This window comes from Hippocampus guttulatus, chromosome 16, assembly GCF_054856545.1.
Source record: "Hippocampus guttulatus isolate MCC_2025c chromosome 16, RoL_Hgut_1.0, whole genome shotgun sequence".
Lineage (NCBI taxonomy): Eukaryota > Metazoa > Chordata > Actinopteri > Syngnathiformes > Syngnathidae > Hippocampus > Hippocampus guttulatus.
This window is the reverse complement of record NC_141276.1, coordinates 5,802,015-5,814,778: the sequence shown is the minus strand read 5'-3', so window position 1 is coordinate 5,814,778 and position 12,764 is coordinate 5,802,015. Positions and strand designations below refer to the sequence as shown.

Here is a 12,764-nt window from a genome sequence, read left to right as displayed (position 1 = left end):
TAATTTGCTAGTATTTAAGTGTAAACAAGTAAAAAAGACAATTGTTCCTTTATTTTCTGTGTCAGTGCCATTTGAAACAGAAAAAGGCGAGAAAAGATCATACCTGTAAAATATTTTATTTCATATGAAGAGTGTAACCCTGCCTTTTCATAGTTCACGACTTGTAATTCATTTTTTCGCAGATTTTTTAAAATTATCCTCTAGATCTGATGAAAAACTTTCGCCTTAAAATTCCACAAGATGCCACCAAAGCCCTGCCTCATAGAAATGCAGTCCTACTTTTCCACAAAAAATGGCGCCACCTTGTGGTATTTCGATTCCAATACAGCATGTTGAAGGAATGTCTCGATGTTTTTTGGAATGTGGGAGGAAAAAGGAGTACTGTACTCGAAGAAAACCCACGTAGGTAAGGGGGAAACACAGGAAGCTCTAGAAAACTCTCGAAAATCGATGGGTCACGGAAAGAATTAAACTCAAGTCAAAGTATCAGTACTCAACAATTTGTACATTTCAAGCGTATTCATTCTCACCTGGTGGCATGTTAGGGAACTACAGGTCCTCTCGCTGTATACACGCGCACACACACACACACAAAATGCACAACTGACACTTTCACCTTTTCCTTTTCTTTTTTTTTAAATCTCGTAACAGAATTGTTATCTTGGGGCGGTTTATCACTTGGTTTCTGCTTTCTTCTACGTTGAATTATGGTTATGTGCAGCATCCGTCTCATGCTCGTCGGTTGCAGGTAAACTGCAATCCACTAGAGGGCAACCTACACTTATTTCTCCTCATGGATTTTTGTTGACAGGCAATTTTTTTACAATACAATACAATACATGCTGATTTTTTCTTGTTTCTTCCATTAGTTGTAGTTGTTTTTTTTCCTTTACTCATGCTGTTGTGGTTGCATATAAACTCGGATGATTATTAGATTATACAGGAAGAAGAATATCGATTTGGTTTATTTGTGTTTGAAATCCATGTGAAACACGTGGGTGTTGTGAGAGCAAAATGCCCAGGGTGGGGTCTCTGGGATGTAGCAGGTGGGAGACATGGCGGACGTGGCAATGGGGCAGTGATTTAATTAGCACCCTCTACCCCCTCCAGCCCTGCACTCATAGCATCAATAATGCATGCCCCCCCCCCCCCCCACCCCTTGTTTCCACTGCCATAATTAATCCTCTCTTACTATAATTAAAAGGCAAAAAAATCCCAAAAGATGGTCGAGCTTGGCCGGGTGCGAGGCTGACTTGGCACAAGATATGATGGGGGGGGGGGGGGTAAATTCTCTCATGTGTAGACTGAATAAAGTGGATTTCATCGTCTAAAAAAAAATGATTGCACTCATATAGGAAGTAAATGAGAGGCACACTTCAGCGGTATGAAGGTGAGTGCATGACTGATTGTATCTGACGATGTTTGATTCTGCTGCAGATGCGCCAAACGAACAAGTGAAGGGAAGAAGAGGAAGAAGAGCTGGAGGAGGAGGAGAAGGTGGAGCCTGCTGATGCTGCAATTAAGAACCTCATTGTCTGCCGGACCAGCGAAGAAGATTGAATATTTCAGTCCGTCGCTAGCGGTGTACAGTGAGGGCTAGACACACCTACACACGCAAACTGACAGATCATTGCAAAAGCTAACGGAATCATCACCAACCTCCACCGACAAAAACAAAAACAAACAAACCAAAAAAAATGCGCTTCTGCTCCTAAAACCCCTCTCGTAAAGGCTAATGGCTCGTAAAGAAAATGCACACGACTGTTACCGAATTCCAGCTATTACCCGCTTCCACATACTTTGTAACTTGAGTTGAATTCTTGCCCAGTGAATAAAAATTGCATGTTACAGTGTCACGCTGCTTCCTGTTTTCTTCTTATGAATTGGTCGTTTTATTTTAAGATAGCAGTCAAATTATTGCAAGGCTTTCACTTCTGCTTCCAGTTTCCTCTCTTAAGGAGTTTTATTTTACAGTGAACCCCATTTAAAATAAAAAATATAAAAAAATGTTAAAAAAGGGAGAAACCTGCAACAAAGACCATATAAAAAGATCTTTTAGAGTTTCAACCCTCCCACTCACTTCAAACACATTCACGCAGTTCTCCAAATAAGATGCAGTGTGTCTGCTTCCAGCTGTTGTCAGTCGCAAGTTCACTTTAAGAATTGACAAATAAAACAAAAGGAAAACTGAAGCGCCGGTGAGGAGTTTTACAATACGGTGGCTAATGTCTCTTTCTGCAGGAACAGGTCAAAATGTATCACCTGGACAGTTCATTAAGCTTTTAGGACGTGAGGGGACTAATTGATTGACTTGACATTATTCCCGATGGGGAAATTGTCGTATTGTTTTACGGTGCCAATTTTGGTGTTTTAATTTATTGACAGACTAAAGCTGGTATTTGGATTGAATTTTTCGGTGTCTCCTTCCACTGTGGATGAATATGCATCCAAGACCCTTTTTGGTGGGTGACCGCCTCTTGGCCGCCTGCCAGCAAGCGACACAGCTGGCAGAGCACGGTGTCGGGGGGGGGGGGGACGGACTCACGTGCCACCTAAATTGAATCCGCCTCTACCTTTCGCACCTCGCCTTTCGGAAACCTCACGGCTTCTTTGTCGACGTCGCACGGCGTGGCGGCCCTTCCTCCTAAAACTCCGCCATCGACCCAGCGACCCTGCCCCGCCACATCTTCCTCCTCCTTCAGACGTCCTCTGCCCCATCTCCACTTGATTTATCGCTCTAAAATACCACTGCGCTAATTAGTCAAGTAATTAATTAATAGGCATTTGCATTTGTGCATATGCAATTAGCGGGTTGGAGAAAGGAGAGTGCAGATGGGGTCCGGGACGCTGGCTGGCTGGTGTGCGTGTGTGTGTGTGTGCTAGTAATAGGTCCAGAAAGACAAGAGAAGTGCAGGTTGTCACCTTGCACGTCTGATGGGAGGATTGAGAGGGGAAACTAAGTAGGTGTGGCTTGATGACTTTCACCATCGACTGGATGACATTCAGAGGAAAAAAAGAGGACATTTAAACATTTTATTATTTCGCGTGTCGATTAGCCTAGCAAAAGCAACAGCAGGTGGCCTCCCCACTTGCCACTAATCTACGTACAAACACAACGTCATTGAGAGTATTTTGGGCACATGGCGGGCGGGTGCTGAGAGGTGCCAAAGGCAACACGATTGAAGAACTCCTCAGTTATGGAGCTCATTTCCACATTCCGCAATTTTCCGGTCGGTCTGACTGGAACGCGAACTAAGAATTCCTTCAGAATGTCCCCAAAAAAGAAACAAATCCAGGTCAATAACAGTGATCAGTTCATCCTCAGCTATAAAACATTTCCTACCGTGACATAATCTGATGAGAAACACGAACCAGAAAAATCTCTCACAATGTAAATACCACAAAAACAATTAAGTCCCGCGCCAGCCATCCTTACGTCGGGATGCTACGTAGCTACGTGTTAGCCTGTAATGCTATTCAACACAGTGGCCTCGAAGCCCCTCCACCGTTTGTTTGGCCCGCTCGCAGCCAGACGCTGGCTAAAGTGCTGCCGTTGACATTCAGCATCCATTTTGGCAAGGTCACTTGAAGGTTGTTGGAGACCTTCTCCTGCCAGTCCTCTGTTTGGCACCACTTTGGCTGGCACAGAGGCCTTGCTACTCTTAATTCATCCCATTAACTATTGTTGATGAGTTTGCTTCCTTTATGCCCAAGTTTGTTAATGACCCAGCTCGGGCTCAACCGATACAAATTTTTTTGAGGCCCATTCAGATTTTTGGTTGAATAAAATTATACTATTGTGGCTTTTGGAGCCCTGTTTAAGCACACAACAGTGCATGTTGCGTGACTCCAAAACAAAATTTCCACTGTGAATATGATGTAGCTGCTTTCTTTATTTTTTTTCTTTTTTTTCTTTTTTTTCTTCTCAGTTGACCGCTTTGGAAAGCTTCGATCGATGGTGGCATCACATTGGTCCCGTTGTGCATATGCAAGGTGTTGAGCCATCTTTGCATCAAGTGACGGTGGAAACAGAGCCACGCCTCCAAAACGTGATGACGACAAACACACGCACACGCTAGCTGGTGTGCTTCCAGGTTCACATCCCCGCATCCCATAAGGGATGGACTTCATTAGTGAACAAGCATCATCAGATAGAACGCAAACTTTACCTCTGCTTACACACACACACACACACACACACGGGCGATGCAACTAGCTTGTATCGCCGCCACGTCACCGCCTCCCTCGGCCTGACGACACTCTTCGCCAGCCAAATTGGACGAGGCGGTCATGGAGCTCATTTCTCCCGCATTAGCTCCACTAATACACACTAAATAGAGATCTCAGTGCAGGGACGGACAAAAAACTGGGCGCTCAGGTGGTGACGGTGGCCAGCCAGGGTGCCGCCTCGTGCCAACTCTCCCTCACATGGAAACGTACCCCTCCTTCACGATTGGCACACCTGCGACCCGCATTATCACCTCAGCACGTGAGACACCATTAAAGGGGTGATAGCGGGTTTACGTGTACATCAACGCCTCCCTTTTCACGGTAGAGAAATGGAAGTGAAGTTGTTAAAAAAAAAAAAGACTGACCACAGTTCACTTAAATCTGAAATTGTGAATTGCTGAGGCGATTTGCGAACGAAAAACAGCAGCACCTTACCAGTTTCAAGTGTAGCGTCTTCTCAGAATGAAAGTCTTAACAGCGAGTGGCCTGCTAACCAAAACAGCAGCCCTCCCTGTATGTTCCTAGGGAGCCAATTTGCCATCGGAAGAGTTCGGTGTGGAAGAACATAAATCTCTCTGTGATCTCACCACCCCAAAAACCTTCCCAGAAGAGCACAAAATGGCCGAATAACTTGAATTCCACGACATCCCCCTTCCCTCCCGAATTCACTGTAAGGTCACTTGCCCTTTTTTTTCCAGAGCTTTTCCCCTCAAATGGGTCAACTGAAACAAAACGCCAACCGAGGCTTCCGCATGGCATCATTGGATCCAATTAGGTAAATAAATAAACAATATGCCTTCTGCTCGGGCGGCCTTAATGCGCTTCTAATGCATTCTCCCAAACCTCCCCCCACCTGCACCCACCAGTGGCCCGCAGTGTGGCAAGCTGCACCTTCTCCACTTAATTGATGTAATTGTACGATAAGCCGCCTACAGTCTTATGCGGACGCTAAACTGATTAATCGCTTGTGTTAATATGATTTAATAGCGGGTGATCTGCTTAATGCGGTTAGCCATGCAATGCATATAGTATCCATAATAAGGGTGACCTGTGTAATAATAAATACCTTAGTTTAAAGGAGGTTCGGTCGAACATTTTTTTGGGGTGCTCCACCATTTTATTTGATTGTACTGTAAACCCGAATGTTCAAATTAATTACAATATTTGAGTATACCTTACTGAATAAAATAAGTTTTGAAAACTGACATTTATAAGTACCATAGAAACAATAGAGTTGCTCTAACTGAAAGTTTTTGAGTGACCATCTCAAAAAATATAAGTTGGTCCTAATCGAAACCTTGAAGTTCAGAGAACGAGAACATTTGAGTTCACAAACCCAAAAAAAGTGAGGCAATTAGAGATTGTTCCGTTAACTTAATAAATTAAATTTTGAAAACTAACATTTATAAGTAAGTAGCATAGAACAATTGAGTTGCTCTAACTGAAAGCTTTTGAGTAACTATATCAAAAAATATAAGTTGGACCTAATCGAAACATTGAAGTTCAGAGAACAACTTTTGAGTTCACCAACTCAAAAAAAAATAAAATGAGGCAATTTATTGCCTCGCTTTTTTTTTTTTAGTTCTGCTAACTAATTCGGGTTTACAGTGTAGGTTTATGTGTGTGTGTTTTGTTTTGTTTTTCTGCTGCCTTTGTGCGCACGAATGTGGCGACAGATGGCGAAGCCCTCCTATTCCTCCTCCTCACTCTCTTGCTCTCCGTCTATGTCTCTCCATCCCTCTCGCTCCACCCCTCCAGGGGAGGCCAGATCCCTCCGAATGCGGGCGCATGTCAATCAGCCGACCCCTCATGTGATGGCTCTTGCCAGTGACGTGCAGCCATATGGGCGCTGGCATCGCAGCCTTATAGCTGCTACGTAACCTTCCTCTCTTCTCTCTCTCTCTCCCTCATTCTCTCTCTTTCTTGTGCTCACCCTTTCTCGCGGAGGAGGCGGAGGAAGGGGGGGCCGAGGCACCCAGTGAAGGAAGAGCCCGCGCGCCGTACGCACCTGCACGCCGACGCGGAGCGACCATGCCGCTCCGGTCCCTGAAGACGGTGGTCTGAAATAAAAAAAATAAAAAGCGACCCCACCCCTTCCTTTTTTTCTTGGCTACTGGGCCCCCACCCCCTCCCCTCCCATCCCACGAGAAGAGCTCAAGCGCAGGTGAGTTTGCGAGCGAACGCGGGGAGAGACAATATTGCATTTTACGGATCCTCTCGAACGCACCTTTTTTGGGGGGAATCAATGGAATCAATTCGCGTGCGTTCAACGTGTTTTGTGCAGACGGATATTTGCTGAATCGCCACTTGTCTCTAATGACATCAGGTTAATTCATGTCGATGGGTAAGCAATGTTGTTTTTCTCTAAAATGAAGGACTGCTTTTGTCGTTCATTTAATAAACACCCAGCGCGCGTTTTGTTCCGTCTGGATGCGTTTCAAATGGGCAGTTTTCGATCAGAACAAGGCTCCGTCTAATTAATACGGACTCAGTATGCAGTGAAATTTCCAGATTTCATGATTTACAAATTATGTTTTCGTTTGTCAGAGTGCGCTCTAAATATGCAGCTGGGAGCAAACGAATCTATCAAACGTCATTAACGTTCATATCAATGCAATAGTTTTGATCATGAAATTACAGATTTTTCTCGGACAATGTATTTGCATCGTACACCGGCTCCTTTAAAGTACACCCACGTCTCGGGTCCTTCATTAAATCACAGCCCAGGGCCCACTATTATATATTTCACGAGCCCTAAAAGCCCGACAAGCATGTGTCCATCTGTAAAGGCGTACGCATGCGTGCAGTGAAATCAATTTCATGTTTTTGCATGCTTGGCCTGTTAATTGTTTTTGCTGCTAATTGCCGCGACGAAAACAGACGCGAGTGTGTGGTTTTAAAAGTAGATTTTGCCCCTGGCGTGCTCACACACACACACACACACACGTAAAGATAATTACCCAAAAGTGCTCGACCGTCTTACATTTTGCAGAGCTGTAAAATACATTTTTTGGAATCCATTAATCATAGGGTGAAGGCTAAATTGTAACACTCTTATTTATTTTATGCATTTTCTTGCTGAGGGCAGTGGACCCGTTTTTTAAGTTAAAAACAAATGGCCTTGATATTTCCTTCTACTTCTATATTTGCGGAATTTTTTTTAATGTAAATTGTATGTTAAGGGGGGGGTAGTGTAAAAATATCCAATTTATACACTTTTTGAGGGGGGGGCAGACTATTGTACACTATTACGTTATCCGTGGGTCACACACAGTTTTTTTGGTTTCCTTTCCAATTTCAATACTTCATATTATCCAAATGGCAAAAAAAAATAGATGGCAAAATCAACTATGAAAATCTGAAATGTTATGTAAAACGCATTGCTTTTATAGGTGATTTTTCAATATTCACAAAATGTGTACCAAAAATAAATAAATAAATAAACAAAAACAGGAAGGTTTACAATTTAAAAACAAGATGAAAATTAAAGAACTGAAATTATTTTTGCTTATTGTGATTACATTATTGATTTGTTTTAATTCAATAATGTAATTTCGCAGCATGAATGTAATATTTGGAGTCATTTTACAGGAGGCAATACACCCAATTAGATTAGGATTTTTATTTTTTGGTGGGGTGGGGGGGTGGTGGTCCTTCTGTCGTCCTATGACAAGACGTGTTCGGGATGAATAGTGTTGGAATGCAGCCAGGAGTGGATGTGGGCGGCCTGGCCTCCCTCTTCCCTTTCTCACCCCCTCATGGGACCTGTAGTGTGCCCCCCTTACCCCCACCCGGCTCCCCACTTGCCCCCACTCCTACCAGAGTACAATGTGTGAAAACAAATAACACACTGTTTACATTTGTTCTTCTTTCTTGTGCAACATCCTGTGATTTATAAATACTTAATTTACAGGTGAAGCGTGATATCGCCTTTCCGGTGTGTACCAAAAGTGGACTCGGTTTTGAAAACGGCATTTCCCGCATATCGCAACAAAGAAATAAGAGTTTACAGAACGGTTGTCCCTCACAATGCCACCCCCCTCCCCCGCGCCCAATTTAAAGATATAAGTAAAAACAGCTCGGCAAATGGTGCTGGAGAAAACAACTTGCTTGCTTTGTTGTGCTAATGTCAACAATTTTTACTTTAAAGTTGTTCCATCTTAAATTACTGCAGACATTAAAATACATCAATGCTGCCGGAGAGCCAAGATCGCAAATTGAAGAATCTGCTTCAAACTTAGCTCTGATGCCAGCGAAGGTGCCCCCGTCGTAATGGTGGAGCTCAGGGAATCTGTCGTCTTCTTCTGCTTTGGAAAACTTGCCTTCCTCTGTGACGTGTTTGTGCTTCCGGATAGCACCTTCTAAAGTTTTCTTTCAGCAAAACGTAATTGTACATTTTCCATTTGCACCTGAAAAAGAAAAACAGGAAAAAATGGGCAGTCGGGGAGTGAGCATATTTGCAGAATACCCCCCACCCTTTAAACCCACAAATAATTCAAAATGCCGCCCCTGAACCAGATTTTTTAATTGCTTAAATTGACAATTGACAAAAACGTACACCTTCGGTGAAGACTCTCCATAACAAGCCTACCTAAACATAGCACCCCGCCCCAACATACAAAGATTGTCTCACAGTCGAGATGCATCATTTCAACATAGTTCCCTGGAAAAACTCATTTCCTATTTGAACGACACTTTGTCGCCACCTTGTGGCATTTGGGGGCATTCCACAAAGTGCATAAATACCGAAGGTGATTTAGTGGCTAACAGGAGAAGTTAAAAATTCGCAATTAGTTAAATGCAAATGTACAGGCAATTATTGTCGTGTGAATCAGAAACAAAAATCGAGGTTGGAATGAAGGATTTTAAAAAATTATCTTGTTGCGATTTTTTTTCCCCTCGGTATTGCGATTACGATTTAATAGCTTGTGTTCCTTTTCCCTTCTCTCCCAGAGGCAAAATGTTGACAAGGCTTTTCAACGATCCCTCACTGCTCCCCGACGTGCAGAAATATTCGGGCTGGGCGGACGACAGCGACGACGAAAAGATCAAAGAGGACGACGGCGACACGCGGGATAACATGGACGCCTCCTCCGAAATGCTGGGCGGGAGCCGGACACACTCTGAGCACGCCGGCGAGGATGAGGACGATGAGGATGAGGACGACGGTGCCGAGGACGATGAGTGCGACGGTGACGACACGGAGGGCGAGCGCCCCAAGAAGCGGGGCCCCAAGAAGCGCAAGATGACGCAGGCCCGCATCGAGCGCTCCAAGATGCGCCGCATCAAGGCTAACGCCCGCGAGCGCACCCGCATGCACGACCTCAATTCGGCGCTGGACAACCTGCGCAAGGTGGTGCCTTGCTACTCCAAGACGCAGAAACTCTCCAAAATCGAGACGCTGCGCCTGGCCAAGAACTACATCTGGGCCCTGTCGGAGATCCTGCGCTCAGGCAAGCGACCGGACCTGGTGTCCTATGTCCAGACCTTGTGCAAGGGTCTCTCGCAGCCCACCACCAACCTGGTGGCCGGCTGCCTGCAGCTCAACTCGCGAAACTTCCTGACCGAGCAGCAGTGTCCTGAGGGGGCCCGCTACGGCTCGGGCTCTTTCGCCATGCACTCGTACCCGTACCAGTGCGCCCGACTGTCCAGCCCGCACTGCCGCCAGGGCTCGAACTCGCACCCGCTAGGCTCGCATGGCTACTGCCCCGCCTACGACTCGGCTTATGGCGGCGGCGGCTCCCCGGAGTACAACAGCCCCGAGTATGAGGGGCCCCTCAGCCCGCCGCTGTGTGTCAACGGGAACTTTGCCCTCAAGCACCAAGGCGCGGCGTCACCCGACCACGACAAGGCGTACCACTACTCTATGCACTACTCGGGCCTGCCCGGCTCCAGGGCCGGCGGGGGCGGCGCCCACAACCTGGTGTTCGGCTCTTCGGGGGCACGCGGCGCCATTCATTCGGAAAACGTTCTGCCTTACCACGACATGCACTTGCACCACGAGCGCGCGCCCGCCTATGACGAACTTAATGCCTTTTTCCACAACTAAACCCGAGCGATAGAGCGCCCCCTTGCTGCCCACAATCTTAACTCACGCTTCATTAATTTGACTTTTTTTTTTCTTGTTGGTTGGAATCGTCAGGGAAATGATTCGTGAAAACATGTGCCACCACTCGACATGGAGATGTGTAATGTACACTTTTATTTTCAAACGAGATGCAAAACGATTAATCGACAACCAATCGAATATCCGATTAATCGTTGTTTTTAAAAGATTCGATTAATCGTTTAGCTGGCTTTTTTTTTTACAATTGTCCTGATGCCCAGAATTTTCGCCTCTCAACGGCAAACATTCTGAGATTTCTGTACACTACAACAAACGAAACTTGTATTTCTTATATGTTTCGAAACAGTGATTTAAGTTGGAATAACTTAAAAATACAAATTATTGACGTTTATGACAACAATGTTAGCACATCAAAGCAAGCACATTGTGCTGAGTTGTTTTACCTTATATAACCGTTTTGTAAACTCTCATATTTTTGTTATTAAATGCAGGAAAGCCAATTTTCACAAAGGTAAAAAATATTTTGCTGAGTTGCCCATCTTAAAATCGTATTGAAGTTTGTTGCCTTGAAATTTTGAGTTCACGCAGGTATTTATTTATTTATTTTATTATTTTTTTTGTGTTGAATCAAAACGAAACATTTGCATTTACTTTGGACAATAATGATCAACATTTTTGCCGGCTTTTTGACTCATTACAGACCAAAATAAAAGGCCACACTTTTATTCACAAATAGGACATTACTTGAAGTCGAAAGTGCAAAAATTAATTAGGATTCAGTTATTAGGTTTGGTTTTTAAACTTTTTTTCCCCAATTCATTGATTAATCAAGAGAATAATCGATGATAAAAATAATCAATAGCTGCAGCCTTGTTTCAAAGAGAAATAAAATACTTTGCGTTGGTTATCGTTTATTTGCCACTTGGCCACTGGAGAATCGTACACTACATGAATATTTGCAGGAGGTGATGTGTAATTTTGGTCATTTCTTTTTCTTTCCTGTTCATTAAGTGATCAAACAGCTTTGAGGGCTGTTTTTTTAATTTTTCTTTCCTTCGCTCAAATCTGTTTGGCATCTATGCAAAAGCAGACACACACACACACACACACACACAAAAGTTTCCTCATTTCTCCTCCTGTCGTTTATTCTTGATCCTTCTTGAACTGACCCGTTACACTCAATCGTTCCCATTTTCACTTCAGAAATTATTTATTATTGCTGCTGCACGTCTATTTATTATTGTGTTCCCCCTATTGTTGAAATGTATAGTGAATGGAAATGAAGGATCCTCCGTGTGCTTATTTATTAATTTTCCCATCCAGTCTTTAAACTTTGTATTCAACCAAACTGTGTGGCATAAGATAAAAAAATTCAATAAAATGGTCAACTATGAGTTTGCGCAACTTGATTTATTGCCATTACTGCTCACTCGCATCATATTTCCCTTCACTTCGATCAGATTTTTAATGAAGCGATTCGTGCATGAGACCCTCCTTCCCCCGCGTTGGCATTGTTCTGCTCCCCGCGCGAGGTAACTTGGCGCCAAAAGTGAGCGAGATCGTCACGCGTGCCAGATATCGTAATATTTTACAAAACAGTCGTTTAGAAATACAAGTGCGCGCGTGTGTCTTATTTCAGGCGGAAAAAAATGTGGTGGATATACAGAGGGGCTCATTTATAGTGGCCAGTGATGCGTTCAAGGTCAACCGGGTAATTTGGAAAACAGCCGCATATTTCTTTGAAATATTTTCGATTTATGTCACATGCGTTATTTTAAGATTGTGTTGTTGGTTAAATAAATTACGCCATTTTGTGTAGGCCTATACTTTTTTTTTTTAACTTTCAATGAGCATTATTAAATTTCAACGATCGGAACAAAAAGCAGCAGTGGTAACATTTCACAAATATAACATCGATTTAGGAATTTTCATTGCTTTACAATAATGTACAAGTTCAGAAAACGTCACTGGACAAGCCAAGCCTTTTACTGTATCATCACACACACACACACACACACACACAAAACAAAATATAATAGACAATCTGGTGCATCCGTTGCCACGTCAACTGGGTTTGGACCGGTGCCCCAGGACCCATATGTCGCCCCTCTCTGCAAAAAAATAAAATAAAAGTGTCGTTTCACCGTGACCACCCGCGAATTAAATGGAGTACGGCCTTACAAAGGCCCGATTCGATCCTTTGAACCCAGCAAACTCACCTTTGCGGTAGTTAAACTAGTTCCAATTTTAAAACATTACTCGGCAAAACTGTCAAATTTGTCCCTAATTTTATTTGATGCATTTTTATTCCATTTTTGCACATCAACTACATGCATTTCATTTTAATCCCGGAAATGTTCATTACAAGGCCTCGCCCCCCTCCCCACATAAAACAAAATGCATACGTTCTATTTGTATTAATGACAACGCAATATAGTTTGACCATTCTATATGGTACATTGTTTAG

At 43.7% G+C, this 12,764-nt stretch overlaps 1 protein-coding gene and 1 long non-coding RNA gene across 3 annotated transcripts in view; one reads left to right on the top strand and one right to left on the bottom strand.

Moving 5' to 3' along the window:
• Positions 1-6,041: 6,041 nt before the first annotated feature.
• Positions 6,042-11,691, top strand: neurod2 (neuronal differentiation 2). 2 transcript variants are annotated; one of them, XM_086132312.1, is made up of 2 exons: positions 6,042-6,394; positions 9,184-11,691. In XM_086132312.1, the coding sequence occupies exon 2, from the start codon at positions 9,191-9,193 to the stop codon at positions 10,277-10,279; it is 1,089 nt and encodes a 362-aa protein (XP_085988438.1). In that variant the 5' UTR covers positions 6,042-6,394; positions 9,184-9,190; the 3' UTR covers positions 10,280-11,691. The 2 variants fall into 2 exon arrangements, with proteins under 2 accessions (XP_085988438.1, XP_085988439.1); XM_086132313.1 differs by having other exon boundaries at positions 6,042-6,574.
• The window catches only part of LOC147192720 (uncharacterized), a 26,475-nt gene continuing 21,737 nt past the window's right edge, over positions 8,027-12,764 (bottom strand). Inside the window, exon 3 of the long non-coding RNA XR_015103156.1 lies at positions 8,027-8,639. This is a non-coding gene — a long non-coding RNA (uncharacterized LOC147192720). The remainder of the gene's footprint in view (positions 8,640-12,764) is intronic.

Bases quoted from the DNA above. Each gene is read 5' to 3' on its own strand.
- neurod2 (XM_086132312.1), top strand. From the start codon at position 9,191: ATGTTGACAAGGCTTTTCAACGATCCCTCACTGCTCCCCGACGTGCAG.